Source organism: Podarcis liolepis (assembly GCF_965112155.1).
Source record: "Podarcis liolepis genome assembly, chromosome: 10".
NCBI classification, from domain to species: Eukaryota; Metazoa; Chordata; class Lepidosauria; order Squamata; family Lacertidae; genus Podarcis; species Podarcis liolepis.
Genome location: NC_139562.1, coordinates 74,812,345 through 74,831,279, shown reverse-complemented (window position 1 = coordinate 74,831,279; position 18,935 = coordinate 74,812,345). Strand labels below are relative to the sequence as shown.

Below are 18,935 nucleotides of genomic sequence, written 5' to 3'. Positions count from 1 at the left end.
TAAATAGAGGAAAGCAATGAACTTGTAAGCTAAAACCTTGAATGACGCTTGAAAAAGACTATAATCCTATCATCTAAAACAAGCGATTTCCCCCCTTGACTGCAGGAGAGGAGGGGGAAAAGGTTTGAACTGTATTTTCCTGTAAAAAGAGAGAAAAGGAAGCTAAGAGTCCACCGCTTAAACCTGGGAACGGACTGCCAATGAAAAATAGAATGCCGTACTGTGAAATACGCTGTTGGTGAAAGTATTTTTTGACAGCTAACTCCGCAAGTCTGATACAAGTGAGATATAATATTTCTGGCTGGTTTCCCCTGGTTTCAAAGTAACTGGAAAATAACTGAATTTAAAAATGTTGTCTATATTGTGAGCTGGGGGATTAAAAGAAAAAGAATTTTGGAACAAGAGGGAGATAGACTGAAATTGCAGAGTTTTGAGAAATTTAAAAACAAAGTGCGAGACTGGCTTCATTATTATCAGATAATGGAGGCATACAATTTGGACAAGAAAATTGGCTTCCAGGTGGAAAAATCAAAATTAGAAACAGAACTGTTAGAACCCAAAACTAAGATTTTGTCAAAGATGTATAACTTGCTGTTGAAATGGAATACACAGGATGAACGGTGAAATCTGCTATGATTAAATGGGCACAAGATGTTGGACATAACATAATGATGGCTGACTGGGAACAGTTATGGACCACAGGTATGAAGTTCACGGCATGTAATGCCTTAAGAGAGAATATTATGAAAATGATATACAGGTGGTACATGACACCAGTCAAGCTTGCAAAAATCTATCATTTGCCCGACAATAAATGTTGGAGATGTAAAGAAACTGAAGGTACATTCTTTCACCTTTGGTGGACGTGCCCAAGGATTAAGGCTTTCTGGGAGATGATTTATAATGAAATGAAAAGGGTATTTAAATATACCTTCCTGAAGAAACTAGAGGCCTTTCTCCTGGGCATGGTCGGCCAAATGGTGCCAAAGAAGGACAGAACTTTCTTTATGTATGCTACGACAGCAGCAAGAATACTTATTGCAAAGTATTGGAAGACACAAGATCTACCCACTCTGGAAGAATGGCAGATGAAGGTAATGGACTACATGGAATTGGCGGAAATGACTGGCAGAATCCGAGACCAGGGTGAAGAGTCGGTGGAAGAAGATTGGAAGAAATTTAAAGACTATTTACAGAAATACTGTAAAATTAATGAATGTTAGAATGAGTCAGAATGAAATTAAGTGGTTCTAGCAGCAATGTCATAAAGGTGTATGAAAAAATGGCTGGTTAATAGGTGAGAATTTAAAGCTATAATATATTAAGTTAAAGGACTAAGACAAAAACAAAGAGGGAAAGGAATTGCTGAATTAACCAATTGAACCAGAATACAAAAAAGGGAGGTGAGAGGAGGTCAGGAAAGAAGGAAATGAAATGTAAGATACAGAAGGATAAATTTGTTTCTAAGTGTGTTTTTTATATATATTTTTTCTATACTTTGCATTTTGTATGTTTTTTCTCTCTTTTTTCTATATTTTTCATTGTCTTTTATGTAATTTTTTGTTTTTGAAATCTCAATAAATATTCGGCAGTGTTCGACAGTGGAATTTGCTGCCAAGGAGTGTGGTGGAGTTCTCCTTCTTTGGAGGTCTTTAATCAGAGGCTTGACAACCATATATCAGGAGTGCTCTGATGGTGTTTCCTGCTTGGCAGGGGGTTGGACTCGATGGCCCTTGTGGTCTCTTCCAACTCTATAATTCTATGATTCTATGATTATTTAAAAAAAACCAGAAGGGATTGTGGGGTGTAGGGCTGTGCTATAAATTGATATATTGTCTGATACCAAATTTTAAATAAAATTGTGATGACTGTTTTTTTAAAAAAATGACCTTGCAATATATCACAAATCGTGTACGTGGTGTTCAAAAAGCACAATGTTGGAAGAACCGGGAAGCCAACACTTCCTCCTGTGTGTGCAGCCTTTGCTAACGCTGCCTCACTCAGCTCTTCTCTGCCAGCAGGCTGCTGCAAAATATTTGAGAATGGTTTGCTTTCCCCTGCTACCACGACAAGTAGCTACAACAGGCTGAGCAAAAAATTGCTCCTCTAAAATCACTGCCTCTTTGAGAACAGATTATCACTACAAGTAGAACAGGCTGCTGCAAAAATCACCTCACACTGCCTCATTGAGAAAGTGTTATCAATACAAATAGCTAAAAAGGGCTGAGCAAAAACCACTGGGTCTTTGAGAAACAGATCTTTCAGAAACCATTCCTACAGTCTCCCCTGCCTCCCCCCTGTGTTAACCCTTTCCCTTCCAAATTACTTGCTTCTTTGTTCCAGTGATGAGCTTCTCTCTCTGTAGCACTACCCTTCCAAGGAACTTCCTTTATTGCTGCCTCTCTCCCTCTCCCTCTCTCTCTCAAGTTGCTTGCACTAAGCTGCCACAAGTGGGAGGGAACCCCCCCCCCCAATTCTTGGCTTGCAAGTTGCTTCAGAATAAAGGGGGGACGACTGTGTTGTGTACACCTTTCTTTTGGGGCAGAAACAACGCACAGACTATATGGCTATGCCAGCAGTGGACAATGAAGAATGCTTTCTGATATGGTGGACATATGGAGGCATCCTCCCTGATGTTAAAGGAGCTTGCAAATAAGTTTTTGCCTATCCCAGGAACAAGTGTGCCATCTGAAAGTGTGTTCAGCACTGCTGGCAAGGTTCTTCAAAGACAAATGGCATCTTTATTGCCAGAGATTGGACTGTGTTATGTACTGAGTTGAATAGGATCCAAACTGCAGCAGTCTGTTTGGTCCTAGAACAACAGGATCCAAAATGCAGCAGTCTGATTGGTCCTAGAACAATAGGATTCAGAATGCAGCAGTCTGATTGGTCCTAGAACAATGCAGCAGTATGATTGGTTGGCAGGAACCACCCAATCCTGCTCCAGATAGAAGTGAATCCACAACCTGATTGGCTTACAGTAGAATTCCGGAATTAGCCAATCATGTGCAGCCTATTGTGTAAATAATGTATATAAAGCAGATACTGTGAGGGGACGTTCATTCATTCCTCCTCACCACTATGAGCTGAATAAAGAGCATTAAATCACTTTGCGACTCTGAGTATATTCCACTGGCGACGAAGGTGGGATTCCGCTGAGCTGACTGCCACACACAGCACCGCAGCACCACCACCTGCCGCACCGCTGCCTCGCACCGTGTATCCAGGCTTCAGCTCCGGGACAGAAGGAACTCAGAATGGCAACTGACAGCAGCTTCTCGCCGTTCAACCCAGCATCTGGAGACTGGGAAGCGTACGCCTCCCGTTTCACCTTCCTCCTAGAAGCCAAAGGGGTCACCAATGAAGAAGACGCCAAGAAGAGGGCGATATTCTTCAGCATCTGCGGAGAGGAGACGTTTGAAATCGCCCGGGCTCTCCTTGCACCTGAAGACGTCGCTACTGTTCCATACAAAACAATAATGGAACAGCTGAAGGGGCACTTTTCGCCGCAGCCCTCAGTGGTGGCTCGGCGAAATGCCTTCTACGCAAAGCGGCAAGCCCCTGGGGAAACCATAACTGGGTTTGTGACCTCTCTCCACCAAGCTGCCCGGTTCTGCAACTTCTCAGAGCTGGAGAACATGCTTCGTGACCGCCTCGTCGGTGGCCTGAAGGATGAGAAGCTGCAACGACGCCTCTATGCTAAGAAAGACCTAACGTTCCAGGTCGCTCTGGAGGAGGCCCTGGCAACGGAAGCTGCCGAGAGGTCGACGCAAGAGGCACGGCCGAGCCTGCCATCCCAACCGAGGGTCCACCACGAAGACCTCACCGACGACTCAGGATCTGACAGGGAGGAGGTGCACCGAGTACAGCAGCGCACTCAAGCAGCCCACATATCACAGCTGCCTCGACGAGAAGGAGGGAACTGCGCAAGCTGCGGGGAAAGTCACGAGAGGAGGACCTGCCGTTTCCGCAACGCAGAGTGCAGGCAGTGCAGAAAATTGGGACACATCGCCCGGGTGTGTCGAGCTCGGCCCACCCGATGCCAGGCATCAGAGGACCAATCCAAGAGCCCCAGGTCCCGGGGCCCAACGCACCAAGGCAACTCGACGGAGCTCACGGACTTCCAGGTATACCAGTTGCCCCACCCCAACGTAGAGAAAATTTATGTAGAGGTACAGATAGAGGGGGCCCCATGCCGCATGGAGCTTGACACGGGTTCAACTCTATCCATAATCTCGGCAAGGACCTTAAGGAAACTGTGTCCTACTGGGGGTCCCAGACTCAGGCCGGCCCCATTCACCCTCCGGGACTTCCAGAAACGTAAGGTCCCCACAATGGGGGTGGGGACCTTCAGGGTGCAATACTGAGGGCGGACGCGGCAACTGGACTTGCTTGTGGTCAAGGGCCCCTACATTAGCTTACTGGGATTGGCATGGTTTGGACCACTGGGGCTAGCCATCACCGGGGTAAACCACACTACCTTACAAGTGGACGTGGATGCCATATGCAAGGAATTTCCAGGGGTTTTCGATGGGAAATTGGGACAGTATATGGGCCCCCCCATTGCTCTACAGCTTGACCCCGCAGTACGACCGTTCAGGCTCAAGGCCCGCCGGGTCCCGTTCGCCCTGAAACACCGTATAGACGAGGAATTGGACCGGCTTGTGGAGCAAGGAGTGCTGGAGCCGGTGCCTAATGCCCCCTGGGAAACCCCAATCGTCACACCCGTCAAGCCTAATGGTTCGGTCCGCATTTGCGCAGACTACAAATGTACCATAAACAAGGCCCTCACGGCCCATGCATACCCAGTGCCAGTGGTCAGCCATGTCCTTGCCACCCTGGCTGGGTCGAAAATTTTTGGCAAGCTGGACTTGGCCCAAGCATATCAACAGCTGCCAGTAGATGAGGCCACAGCAGAGGCACAGACGATTGTGACGCACAGAGGAGCGTTCAGGGTAAAGCGGCTGCAATTTGGTGTCAGTGTGGCACCAGGCATATTCCAGAATCTAATGGACTCGCTCCTTAAAGGGATTCCTGGTGTCACCCCCTTCTTCGATGATGTCTTGATTGCGGGCCCACACCAGAGGAGTTTGAGGACCACCTCCGCACCGTTCTGCACCGTTTCCAGACGGCGGGTCTCAAGGTGAAGTGGGAAAAATGTCTACTAGGAGTGCCTCAGGTGGACTTTCTGGGATTTATGGTGGACGCAGAAGGAGTCCACCCGACTGGGGACAAGGTACGGGCCATTTGTGATGCCCCAGCGCCCAAGAGCAAGACTGAACTTCAGGCCTTCTTGGGACTATTGAACTTTTACCATTCCTTCCTTCCCCACAAGGCGGCGGTAGCGGAGCCCCTACACAGACTCCTGGACAAGCGGGCCCCTTGGGTGTGGGGCCAGCGCCAGGAGGCTGCATTCCAGGCAGTCAAGGACTTGCTTGTCTCAAACTCGGTCTTGGCACACTTCGACGAGAGGCTGCCGGTGGTGCTAGCATGCGACGCCTCACCCTATGGCATTGGCGCTGTCCTGGGGCACCAACTCCCGGATGGAAGAGAGGTACCGGTGGCGTACTTTTCCCAGACACTCAACGCAACCGAGCGGAACTACTCGCAAATCGACAAGGAGGGTCTGGCAATCGTGAAGGGAGTAAAAAAATTCCATGATTTCTTGTACGGGCGGCCCTTCACCGTGGTGACTGACCACAAGCCGTTGCTTGGCTTGTTTGCCCCCGAAAAGCAGACCCCCCAAGTGCTGTCTCCTCGCGTCCTCAGGTGGTCAATTTTCCTTGCCAGCTACCAGTATGCACTGATTCACCGACCTGGGAAGGCGATGGGCCATGCGGACGCCCTCAGCAGGCTACCACTACCGGAAACAGGCCCTGATCCAGCACCTGAACAAGAGGTTATGAGCCTGGAGCTGCTTCCCGACCGCCCCATTCAGGCACAAGAAGTTGCACACCATTCCAAGAAAGATAGGGTCATCTCCCGGGTCCTGGACTGGGTGTGGAGGGGATGGCCCAGCAGCAGCCCCGGGCCAGAATTCGCCGGCTACACAACCCGCAAACATGAACTGTCGGCCCACAAGGGGTGCCTGTTATGGGGAAGCAGAGTCGTTGTGCCCCAGCCCCTCCGCAAAAGGGTCCTCACAGCCCTACATGAGACACATCCAGGGGTAGTAAGAATGAAGGCCCTTGCCAGGAGTTATGTGTGGTGGCTGGGGATCGATGGAGAGATAGAGGCCTGGGTCAAACACTGCCAGGCCTGCCAAGAATCCCGCCCAGATCCCCCAAGGGCCCCAGTCCAGTCCTGGGAGTCCGCCCGAGCACCATGGTCACGCCTGCATGTGGATTTCGCTGGCCCCTTTCAGGGGAAAACATTCTTCATAGTGGTGGACTCCTACACCAAATGGCTGGAAGTCGCACTGGTACCGTCCACTTCCACGTCCGCAGCCATCCGGGTACTACGCAGGCTGTTTGCAACCCACGGGCTCCCTGACACTCTCGTCTCAGACAACGGGACTGCATTTACGTCAGGAGAATTCCAAACCTTCACAGCACAGAACGCCATCCGCCACATCCGTTCGGCGCCGTTCCACCCTGCCACCAATGGCCAAGCAGAACGCATGGTGCGGACCACCAAGGACACCCTTCGCCGCATGATGCAAGGGGACTGGGAGTACCGCCTTGCCACATTCCTTCTAGCACAGCACAGCACAGCACCCCCAGCTCAACGACTGGCCGGAGCCCCGCTGAACTACTAATGGGTCGGCGCCTTGCAATCAGATTGGACCGCCTTCACCCCGATAGAGCTCAGGATGAGGAAGTGGTGGGGGAAGGCAGGAACCCCTGGACCTTCGAGGCCCAGGACCCAGTGTACGCAAAGAATTTTGGGGCAGGCCCAGCATGGGTACCCGCCACAGTCACCAGGGTCACTGGCCCCGTGTCGTACGAGGTGCTAACAGATGGGGGGCAATGCTGGCGCCGCCACTGCGACCAGATACGGCGACGATTCCCGGGAGAAAACCAGGAGGAGGACAGGTCAGAGGAGTCCCAAGGGAACAGCGGGGCAGTGAGGCCCATAGAGCAGGAGGGGCCAGCAGGAGAGGCAGAATCAGTAAATACAGAGAGGACCCGCGAGGCCGAAAGGACACCAGAACCAGAACCACGACTGAGCGAGCCGGTTGCGCCAGACCAAACAGGCCCAGCACAGCCAGCATCCTTGGAACACAAGCCAGAACCTGAACCCCGGACCAGGGAACACCACAGGCCGCAACGCACACGTAGGCCGCCGGCGTACCTCAAGGACTATGAATGCGACCTGCCGGGCAGGACTGGAACTTAGAGGGGAGGGGTGTTATGTACTGAGTTGAATAGGATCCAAACTGCAGCAGTCTGTTTGGTCCTAGAACAATAGGATCCAAAATGCAGCAGTCTGATTGGTCCTAGAACAATAGGATTCAGAATGCAGTAGTCTGATTGGTCCTAGAACAATGCAGCAGTATGATTGGTTGGCAGGAACCACCCAATCCTGCTCCAGATAGAAGTGAATCCACAACCTGATTGGCTTACAGTAGAATTCCGGAATTAGCCAATCATGTGCAGCCCATTGTGTAAATAATGTATATAAAGCAGATACTGTGAGGGGACTTTCATTCATTCCTCCTCACCACTATGAGCTGAATAAAGAGCATGAAATCACTTTGCGACTCTGAGTATATTTCAGACTGTTTCTGTGATCCCTAAGGAAATGATCCTTTTTTAGACTATTAAAAAATATTTCATGATGAACACATGAGCAGAATTTGAGCTATGAGCAACAGAAGTAATTGAGATTATAATATTGTGGGGAGAGCTGAAAATAATGCCAATTCTGACACTCATGTTTCTGTTTTGTACCTCATCATGGTGTTTTGGATTTTTCCATTAAACAAAGCTGAACTTGGCAATTGCTTTGGGCTATAAGAGATCTTAATACATGCCAGGCGACCTGCCCCCATGTGTATATATAAAACCAGTGCTTTTTTCCCTAGAAAAATAGGTGCCCGTACCAGTGGCGTAGTGTGGGGGGTGCAGGGGGGGCCAGCCGCACTGGGCGCAACATCTGGGGGTTAGGGTTAGGGGGCGGAAATCCACGGGTTAGGGGGCGCAAATTACTTGCCTTGCCCCGGGTGCTGACAACCCACGCTACGCCACTGGCCCGTACTGACCATGATGTTGTTACAGTAAGTGCCACACTTTTTTTTTTAAAAAAAGAGGTGCCGGTACTGTGTACCCTTGAGTGCCCCCTGAAAAAAGCGCTGTATAAAACACTGATGTTTGTCTGTTTGGCTGGTAAAATAGATAGCCAATGTACAGGCTATCTTACTGTATATTGTACCCAATATAGGGCTTGTTCCACAATCTTGCATTGTCTGTTTAAAGTCAAGTAAAAGCATAAAACTATTAAACATTTCTAAGCTTGCCAAAATTTCTTCTGCAATGAAGAGTAAAACTATTTGCCTTGAAGTTTCTAGACAGAACCGTGCATTAGTAAGTTGACCTGGAGAGAATACTTTTTTCTTTGCAGCATTGTGTCATGATTTGCATCAAAATTCAATGGAAATTCTTTGGATATGTTGACTTCACTTATGTCAGTAATTTGAAAATAATAACGAAGTCTATGCATTATGCTTTTTCTTCTAGGCTGGTGGATGACAGATGCGTGGTTCAACCAGAGGCAGGTGATCTTTGCAATCCTCCTAAGAAATTCAGAGGTACGAAATTGAGAGTTAATTTTAGAAGTAGAAATACAGTGGATCCTCTTCTTGCCTAAGTTGATACATATCTTATATATTTTGAAGTTAGATCCTGGGTTTTGTCGTATTCTATGCACTTGTGAGTTTTACAGACTCAGTTACCGTATTTTTCGCTCTATAAGACGCACTTTTCCCCCTTCAAAAATTAAGGGGAAATGTGTGTGCGTCTTATGGAGTGAATGCAGGCTCCTTGGCTTCAGCAATAGCAACGCGAAGCCTCCGAAGCGCAGAGGGAGCGCTCCTGCCGCGCTCCGGAGGCTTTGCGTTGCTTTCGCTGAAGCCGCCTGAAGCCTCCGGAGTACAGCGGGAACTCCTGCTGCACTCTGGAGGCTTTAGGTGGCTATCCTCGAAGCCTTCGGAGCGCAGCAGGAGTTCTTGCTGTGCTCTGAAGGCTTCGGGAATAGCCGTCTGAAGCCTGAAGCCTCCAGAGCGCAGCGGGAAATCAAATGTGGTGGTGCAGCAGGGAAGTAAAGAGTTAAGTGGCATATCAGACTGATATGTTGATAGATGCCACAGGAGCTAGGTGACTCAGGAGATTTCTGCAGTGTGTACCAGTACTGCACTTGTGCTTTGAAAAATTGTATTATAACAAATACACAACAAGCTTAAAGCACACAGTGTGGGTAAACTTACAGGCTACAGTTCCTCTAGAAAACCACAGGTTCAAAGACATGTGTGATAGGTCGTGACTAGATGTTAAGGTGGTGGGCTTGTGTATTAGATGTACTGAACAGTTATAAAACCAGAGGTTTTTAAAGGAGGAGCAGGTGGAAGCAGGATGCTGAATGCTACTTTACTCCTGGCTGGCAGATCAGGTGGAAGCCCATTTGGACGAGACATGGCAGGGAACGGGCTGAATCAGTGTCAAAATTATCAGATGGGAGGAGGATTCAGCAGCTTCTCTGTCCTTCATCCTGGCTCCTGTGCAGGTTGAGTTTCATTTCAAGATGCGCCATCAAGCCTACTAATAACCAAAGCCTATGGGAAGATCATACTTATGCCTCCAAGATGGATGCTGAGCTGCAAAGCTGACAGGAGCCTAAGAGGTGTCTTATACTGAGTCAGACCACGGGTGCATTTAGTTTTATATTGTCTACACTGATTAGCATGGTTTCAGGCAGGAGACGCTCTCTATCCTACTTAGAGATGCTTTTTAACCTGGGACCTTCTGCCTGCACTGCCACTGAGCTGCAGCCTGTTCCATAAAGCCGAGAGCAGATAATGGGAATTGTCTGAGCAGCTTCCATCAAAATATTAAAAATACAATAAAACACCAGACATTAAAAACTTCCCTAAACAGGGCCTCCTTCAGATGTGTTCTGATAGTCAGATAGTTGTTCATTTCATTGACATCTGATGGGCAGACGCCACTACTGAGAAGGCCCTCTGCCTGGTTCCCTGTAACCTCACTTCTTGCAGCGAGGGAACTGCCAGAAGACCCTCGGCGCTGGACTTCAGTGTCCGGGTAGAACGATGGGGGTGGAGATGCTCCTTCAGGTATACTGGGCTGAGGCCATTTAGGGCTTTAAAGGTCAGCACCAACACTTTGAATTGTGCTCAGAAGCGTATTGGGAGCCAATGTAGGTCTTTCAAGACTAATGTTATGTGGTTTTGGTGGCCACTCCCAGTTACCAGTCTAGCTGCCGCATTCTGGATTAGTTGCAGTTTCCGGGTCACCTTCCAAGGTAGCCCCACGTAGAGTGCATTGCAGTAGTCTAAGCGGGAGACAGTCTGCAGGCAGGTAGGGTCTCATCCTGCATACCAGATGGAGCTGGTAGACAGCTGCCCTGGACACAGAATTTACCTGCGCCTCCATGAACAGCTGTGAGTCCAAAATGACTCCCAGGCTGCACACCTTCCCTGTTGTTTCATGCATGCTGCCCTTTTGTTTCTAAGATGGGCACTGGCGCTCATGTTTCTGTTTTGTAGCTCAACATGGTGTTTTTGATTTTTCCATTAAACAAAGCTGAACTTGTCAATTTTGGCTACAGGAGAACTTAATACATGCCAAATTCCAAATCACCTGCCTCAGATTAACCACTTGATGTCGCTGAATTGTTTGCCAGGGCACAGGGAAGTTGTGAGGAAATGTGTTCCTTTTGCTTTTGTGTTTAATTTCCCAGAGTGAAAAACTCCTTATCCAAAGTTCTGTCTCAAAGTTCTGTTTTCCATTAAAACTAACTCTAACCCTCACCTTAGAAATTGACATTGGAGTCACTTGCAGGTGTTGGCAAGAGGGTGTGGCATGGTGAGGGAAATGCCCTTATGTATGTTTGACTGTGGCTCACGGAGCCTCAAATGTGCATTTCCTTTATCCCTACCCCACTGTGGTCCTGATGGTGTTAAGTCAGGCACAGGGAATCTCAGGACGGAGGGCGGGGGGATGCAGTCATTTGGGTCTCTCTGTGTCAGGAGCCGGAGACAGAAGCAGGCCAGCAATAAAACACCCACTGTCAAATAAGTTAGCTCTTTATTCAAAGTCACCCAAACAGTGCAGGCCTAGTTATCACAGCAACTCTTCCCAGTAGGTCTTGCTTCAATGAGGCAGTTGCAAAGACTGAAGATCCGCACCTTCTCTCCACTCTCCAAGACCTCCTTCTTTGGGTCCTTCCCCAGCAACCAGATACTCCTTTGTTGTCTCTTTTTGCTATTCCCTCTTCATTTCACTTTGTGGTCTCGGAGACCAGAGGGGAGCTGAGCTGAAAGGAAGGGAAGAACCCCAGGCTTCTTTAGCAGCCTGTCTCATATTTGCCTCTTGGCCCCCCTCATCTCCAGCCTCGTGATTCTGAACTGCTCTCTGCCACAGCTTCTTTCTGCTCACTAAACCCTGTTGCCTCTTTGGCTTCCAACAATTCCTCCTCCCAGTCTGATCCCTCTTTGCCCTCTGACCACTTATTGTCGTCCCACCACTAATGCCCAGGCTCTGAGCTTCCTTTCCAGACCACTTCTTTGCATTCAGCCAGTCCATTACACTCTGTCTGAGGCCTCAAAACTGTCCTCTGCTCTATGTCCTTTTCTGGTGCTTTTGCATGGCTGGAATTTGTCCTTGAACTGCAATAATGCCTCTTGCTTGCCTGGATGGAGAAATCTCTGGAAGGCAGCTCATCAGGCCCTGGAGATTTGAATTCATTTACTACCTCTTTCCTAAATTGGGCTGCAGCTCCCTCCTTACATCATTTACTCTGTTATCACCAGGTTGGGCCTTGTTTTCCTTTTGGGTGAAGATAGAGGCAAAGTAGGTGTTGAGTAGTTCTGCCTTTTCTCTGTTACTCAATAACATTTCTCCAACTTCTTCACACAGAGGATCCTACCACTTGCTTGTTCTTCCTCTTACTTGGGACATAGCTGAATAGACCTTTTAAAATTAATTTTAACCTCTCTTGCAAGCCTGACCTCATTCTGAGCTTTAGCTAGCCTGACTTTCCCCCTACAACTGTTGGCTACACATGTATGCTCCTCCTTTGTGATTTCCCCTTTCTTCCATTTCGTATACATGCCCTTCTTAACTCTCAGCTCATCTGTAAACTCATAGCAGCCACACTGGTTTCCTTAGATGCCTCTCACTTTTCTTTCTTGTTGGTATTGTCTGTATTTGGGCCTTCAATATTTCTCCTTTAAGAAACTCCAATCCTCTTTGCTCCCTTCTCTTTGAGTATTTCTGACCACGGGATCACACCCAGTAGCTCCCTTTTTTAAAAAAATAATATTTATTGCTTTTCCAACAACTTAAACACTACAAAAAACAACAAAAAATAATAGACAATACAATATAATGCAAAAACACTACATAACACTAACACTAACACAAAACACTAACACATTAAACTAACAAAACAAAACAAAAACAATTTAAAACACATCAAATAATTTCAATATCTTATCTTTCATTCACTTATTTCAACGACCTCCTCACACCTCCCTTTTTGTATTCCACTTCTGTTAATTATTTCAGCAATTCCTTTCCATCTTCCTCTGTTTTCTATCCTAAAATTATCTTAACATTCTAACCTTATTTTTTCCCTTTAATATTCTATTAATCTATTTATACTTAATTCCTTATAACATTTCTACTAAAGCCATATAACTTCATTCCAACATTCTTCTAACATTCATTAATTTTGCAGTATTTCTGTAAATAGTCTTTAAACTTTTTCCAGTCTTCTTCCACCGACTCTTCTCCCTGGTCTCGGATTCTGCCAGTCATTTCCGCCAGTTCCATATAGTCCATCAACTTCATCTGCCATTCTTCCCGGGTGGGTAAATCTTGTATCTTCCAATACTTCACGATGAGTATTCTTGCTGCTGTTGTTGCATACATAAAAAAAGTTCTATCCTTCTTTGACACCAATTGGCCAACCATGCCCAGGAGAAAGGCCTCTGGTTTCTTCAGGAAGGTATATTTGAATACCTTTTTCATTTCATTATAAATCATCTCCCAGAATGTCTTAATCCTTGGGCATGTCCACCAAAGGTGAAAAAAATGTACCTTCAGTCTCATTACATTTCCAACATTTATTATCGGGCAAATGGTAGATTTTTGTAAGCTTGACTGGTGTCATGTACCACCTATAAATCATTTTCATTAAGTTTTCTCTTAGGGCATTACATGCCGTGAATTTCATACCTGTGGTCCATAACTGTTCCCAGTCAGCCATCATTATGTTATGTCCAACATCTTGTGCCCATTTAATCATAGCTGATTTCACCATTTCATCCTGAGTATTCCATTTCAACAGCAAGTTATACATTCTTGACCAATTCTTAATTTTTGTATCTAATAATTCTGTTTCCAATTTTGATTTTTCCACCTGGAAACCAACTTTTTTGTCCAGATTGTATGCCTCCATTATTTGGTAATAATGGAGCCAATCTCGCACTCTGTTTTTCAATTTTTCAAACCTCTGCAATTTTATTCTGTCTCCATCTTGTTCCAAAATTTCCCAATATTTCGGCCATTTGGCCTCCATGTTGAGTCTTTTCTGTGCCTTCGCTTCCATTGGTGACAACCATCTTGGGGTTTTCTTTTCTAACAAATCCTTATATCTTATCCACACATTAAAGAATGCTTTTCTAACAATATGATTTTTAAACGCTTTATGTGCTTTTATCTTATCGTACCACAAATAAGCATGCCAGCCAAATGCATTATTGAAACCTTCTAGATCCAACACGTCAGTGTTTTCAACAAGCAGCCATTCTCTCAGCCAGCAAAAAGCAGCTGATTCATAATAAAGTTTAAGGTCTGGCAGGGCAAATCCACCTCTTTCTTTAGCATCTGTTAATATCTTAAATTTTATTCTAGGCATCTTGCCCTGCCAAACAAATCTGGAAATATCTTTCTGCCACTTCTTGAAACAATCCATCTTATCCAAAATTTGCAATGTTTGGAATAAAAACAACATCCTTAGCAATATATTCATTTTTATCACAGCAATTCGACCTAACAATGATAACTTCAAATTTGTCCATATTTCTAAATCCTTTTTCACGTCTGTCCAACATTTTTCATAATTATCCTTAAATAAATTCACATTTTTGGCAGTCATGGTAACCCCTAAGTATTTCACTTTCTTAACCAATGTTAGTCCTGTCTCCTCCTGAAACTTCTCTCTCTCATTCACAGTTAAGTTTTTCTCTAAGACCTTAGTTTTCATCTTGTTCAACTTAAAACCTGCTACCTGTTCAAATTCTTGGATCAGTTCCAATACCCTTTTAGTACTAGATTCTGGCTCCTGTAAAGTCAATACTAAGTCGTCAGCAAATGCTTTCAGTTTGTACTGTTTAGCTCCCACTTATATACCTTTAACCTCTTTGTCCTTTCTAATCATATTTAACAACACCTCAAGGACCGATATAAAGAGCAATGGAGAGATTGGGCAACCTTGTCGTGTCCCTTTCTCAATCTTAAACTCTTCTGTCACATTGTTCACAATTAATTTTGCCTTTTGTTCTGAATAAATTGCACCTATACCACTTTCGAAACCTTGACCTACCCCCATCCCCTGTAGATTCTTCTTCATAAAACTCCAAGAGATGTTGTCAAAGGCTTTCTCTGCATCCACAAATATCAAAACTGCCTTAGTAATGATATTCACTTGTAGTTTTTCTAGAATATTAATTATATTCCTCATATTGTCAGACAAATGTCTGCCCAGGAGAAAGCCCGCTTGGTCTTTAAAAAAGGTGTTAGTAGAAGAAATTCATAATCTTTTAGCCAAAATATCTGCAAAAAAATTGTAATCCACATTAAGCAATGATATGGGGCGGTAGTTCTTGAGCTGTGTCTTTTCAGTCTCTGTTTTCGGTATAAGTGTAATGTAAGCTTCCTTCCACGACTCTGGTGCCTTTCTCCCTTCCAATATTTCATTACAGACTTCCTTCAATGGTTGTATTAACCATTCTTTCAAAGATCTGTAATATCTTGAGGTCAAACCATCTGGTCCTGGAGATTTACCTAATTTCATGTTCTGAATGGCCCCTTCCACCTCCTGATCCGTTATTTTGTGGTTCAACATTAGCTGTTTTTCCTGAGAGATTTTATGTAGTCCATTTATTTTCAAAAATCGATCAATGTCTATTACTTTCTGCTTCTCCTGTGTATAAAGTTATTTAAAATACCTCTGAAAACACTTCCTGATCTCCACTGGGTTCTGTATATTCTTTGCTTCCACTTCCAGATTCGTAATAGTATTGAGTTTTTGTCTTTTTTTCATTTGCCAGGCCAACAATTTTCCACACTTATTTGCCGATTCAAATGTCTTTTGCCTCATCTGTTTAATCTTCCATTCTATTTCCTGATTCATCAGCTTCATATATTGTACTTGGTATAACTTTATCTCTTTCAGGATCTCCTGTGACTTTGGTTTTGCTCTCAGTTTCTTCTCTCCTTCCTTTATTTTCCCCAAGATTTTATTCTTTTTTTCATTCTGAGTTCTCTTCTTAATTGCATTCTGTTGTATTAGGAATCCTCTCATAACCGCCTTACTTGCGTCCCAAATTACTCTTTTTTCCACTGTAGTATTCATGTTTATCTCAAAATAGTCTCTTAGAGTTTTTTGGGCCTTCTTGGTCACCTCTTCATTCCTAAACAAAGTATCGTTCATCCTCCATCTAAAGGAACCAATTGGTGTCAATTTCATTTCCATCTTCACAGCATTATGATCAGAACAAGTTTTAGGGCAAATCTCCACTTTGCTGATTTTCGGAACCAATCCCCTGGTTACCCAGATTTGGTCAATTCTTGTCCATGTCATTTTAGCCTGAGAGAAGAACGTTCCCTCTCTTCCCAGAGGGTTCTTCATTCTCCAAATGTCATCTAAATCCATATTTTCAGTCATGTCAAAAAAGGTTTTTGGTAGTCTGCCATCTTTAGTGACTACCTGTCTCTGTGCTTTGTCCATGTTTGTAGACACCACTCCATTCATGTCTCCCATCAAGATCATATTGTAGTCCATATAGTCCATCAGAGTCTCATGTAGCTTCTTAAAAAACTCTGATTTTCCTTCATTTGGTGCATAAATACCTACGATCAGAAATTTCTCTCCTTGTGATTGAATTTCAATTGCAACAAATCTTCCTTGGTCATCTTTGAATATGAATTTCGGTGATAGGCTCTCCTTTGCATAAAGGACCACTCCTCTTTTTTTAACTTTGTCTGATGAGATAAATTCTTGGCCCAGTCTTTTATTACTCAATATTTTCCTGTCTAGCCTTATCACATGTGTTTCTTGTAAACAAATCAAGTCCAAATGTTCTTTTTTCAATAAATGAAAGACTCTCCACCTGTTTTCAGGAGAGTTCAGTCCATTCACATTCCAGCTCGAAATCTGCAACGCCATCATGTAATTACGTTGATATTCCTCCAACTACACCCAATGCTTGCTCTTCTTCTGGTGGTGGTGGTGGTGACACGTTCACTGGAAGATCCAGTCCAAAAGATAGTGCTGATATATCCAATATTCCCCTATTTGGTGATTTTCTATCCGAAGCTCTTTGCTCTGGTCCTCTATCTGGTGATCTTCTATCCAATGCTCTTGGTTCTTTTCCAAGTTCCTTCTGCAGATCTTCTTCGTATTTATACAAAAACTTTACTTTATCTTCTACTGATCTTATTTTTATTTTCCTTCCTTTGAAACTGAAGGATAGACCTTGGGGAAACTCCCACCTAAAGATGATTTTGTTCCTTCTCAGGAGGGCAACAATATATCCGTAATTTGGCCTAAGATCCAAAAGATGTTTCGGGACGTCTTTAAAAATTTCCACTCTTGACTGATGTACTTCTAAGCTCTTCTGGTAGTGCCAGCCCAAGATTCTATCTCTCTCTTCTTTAGTTCGAAGGGTGATCAAGCAATCTCTTATTCTATTCTTCTCTTTTCCCCCCTCCTCTTCCAAGTCTGAAGGCCCTCACAATTCTAAACTCTTCTTTTTTTTTATAATAGTTTTTTTATTGCTTTTTTTCCAAGGTCAGAATACATCATCAATAAGACAACAAAAGCGATTTTACAGAAAAAAGAAGAAATTATAAAGAAAGAATTCACTTTTTCAAGTCTATTTTCATAGTCAACTGGACTTCCCCACGTCTTCCATCCCCTGCTTTCTTCACAATAAAAATAAACAGCAAATTGATACCTTATTTTATGTGTTTTTGTACTTTCATTTAGTTATATAGTCTATAGTTTATACTTTTCAAAATTTTAACTTAATTTTCATCATTTACAAATCTCAATACCGAAGTATGTTTTTTCCCGAAAACTTAGCAAATTCTCAACATTCATATAACTTATAATGTTTTTGTAGATAGTCCTTAAATTTTTTCCAATCCTCTTCCACTGCCTCTTCTCCCAGATCTCGGATTCTGCCGGTCATTTCAGCTAATTCCATGTACACAATTCTAAACTCTTCTTGACCCAAGTCCAAATCCCCAAAGGCAGCAAATTCCTGTGTGAGAAAGTCTGTCAAGCTTTCCTTCTCCAATCCGGGTAGAGCTCTAATCCTCAGATTCGTCTGTTTTTCTTTAAGTTCAATCATAGCAAGCGTCAACCTATGTTCATCAAGTTGCCTCTGTAGGGCTGGGACTCTCTCTCTCCAGTTGTGTTACTTTACATTCAGCAGCAGTAGCTTTCTCCCTGGCTTCCTCCGCAGTCTGCCGTATCAAAGTAGATTCCTATATCAGTTTCTGGATAGTTTCTATATTAGTGTTCACCTTTTGTCCCAGATTATTTATACTTTCTGTATTTAAGTCGATTTTAATAGTTGCAGCATCCACTTTCGCATTCGTCACATCCACTTTCACATTTGTCGCATCTGCTTTCTTATTAAGCTGTTCCAATGAATCATTTATCTTACTTAATGCAACCGCTAAGGCCTCTTCTGTCGACATTCCTCTTGATTTTGAGTGTACTGGTACAGAAGCAGCAGTAGAAGAAGCAGGGAGGCCTTGTGTTGAGCCTCTCCTAGTTTGCTGCCATGTCTTCCCAGATCTTAATGTTTTTTCAGCAGTTGACTGGTCTGTTTTTTCCTTTCCATTTGCCATAACACTTAAAAGATTCAAGGTCAGTCCCAGAGTCTCACAGTTTTTTTATCTTGCAGCTGGAAATTCCCCTAGCCCAGCTCTTATAAAGCCACCAGTTTCAAAGGCTTCCACTAGGGGGAAACAGTTTCTATTTATATTAGTTAGTGATATCCTCTTTTAAACACAGTTCAAACAATCCGAAGTTAGTTTCAGTTCTCAGTTACTTTTACTTCTTTTTCTTAAAGGCAGCCGGAGACAGTGGAAACAATGTATTACTCTTATGCTAGCTGTCAATGAACATTCTAAACACTGTCAATGGACATTCCACAAGACATCAGTCCTGCTAGCAGCCCGTTCCCAGGGTCAGAGCGGCGGTATTTTAACTCTCTTCGCTCTCTTCTGCAGGCACACTCAGTCCACAACTCCCCCCTCTTCTCCTGCCTCCAAGGGGGTGTTTAATGTTCTTTACCGATGGAAATTTAGTCTTTTACAAAAGGCTTTCCAAGACTTCAGCTTGCAGCCTTATTGCTTCAATCTATTTACAAAAGGGGAAGGTGGACTTCCTGTGTTGAACTTCCCCATTTCGATACCAAATTAAATGTTTCAAAATCCAATTCTCCCGCTTCAGCTCTA

The 18,935-nt window shown here is 44.5% G+C and overlaps 1 protein-coding gene across 6 annotated transcripts in view; it reads left to right on the top strand.

Moving 5' to 3' along the window:
- The window catches only part of ITPR2 (inositol 1,4,5-trisphosphate receptor type 2), a 330,950-nt gene that overhangs the window by 24,019 nt on the left and 287,996 nt on the right, over positions 1-18,935 (top strand). For all 6 annotated transcript variants that reach the window (XM_083464129.1, XM_083464132.1, XM_083464131.1 and 3 more), the window contains exon 2: positions 8,679-8,749. In XM_083464129.1, the coding sequence (XP_083320255.1) occupies positions 8,679-8,749 (71 nt within the window). The remainder of the gene's footprint in view (positions 1-8,678; positions 8,750-18,935) is intronic.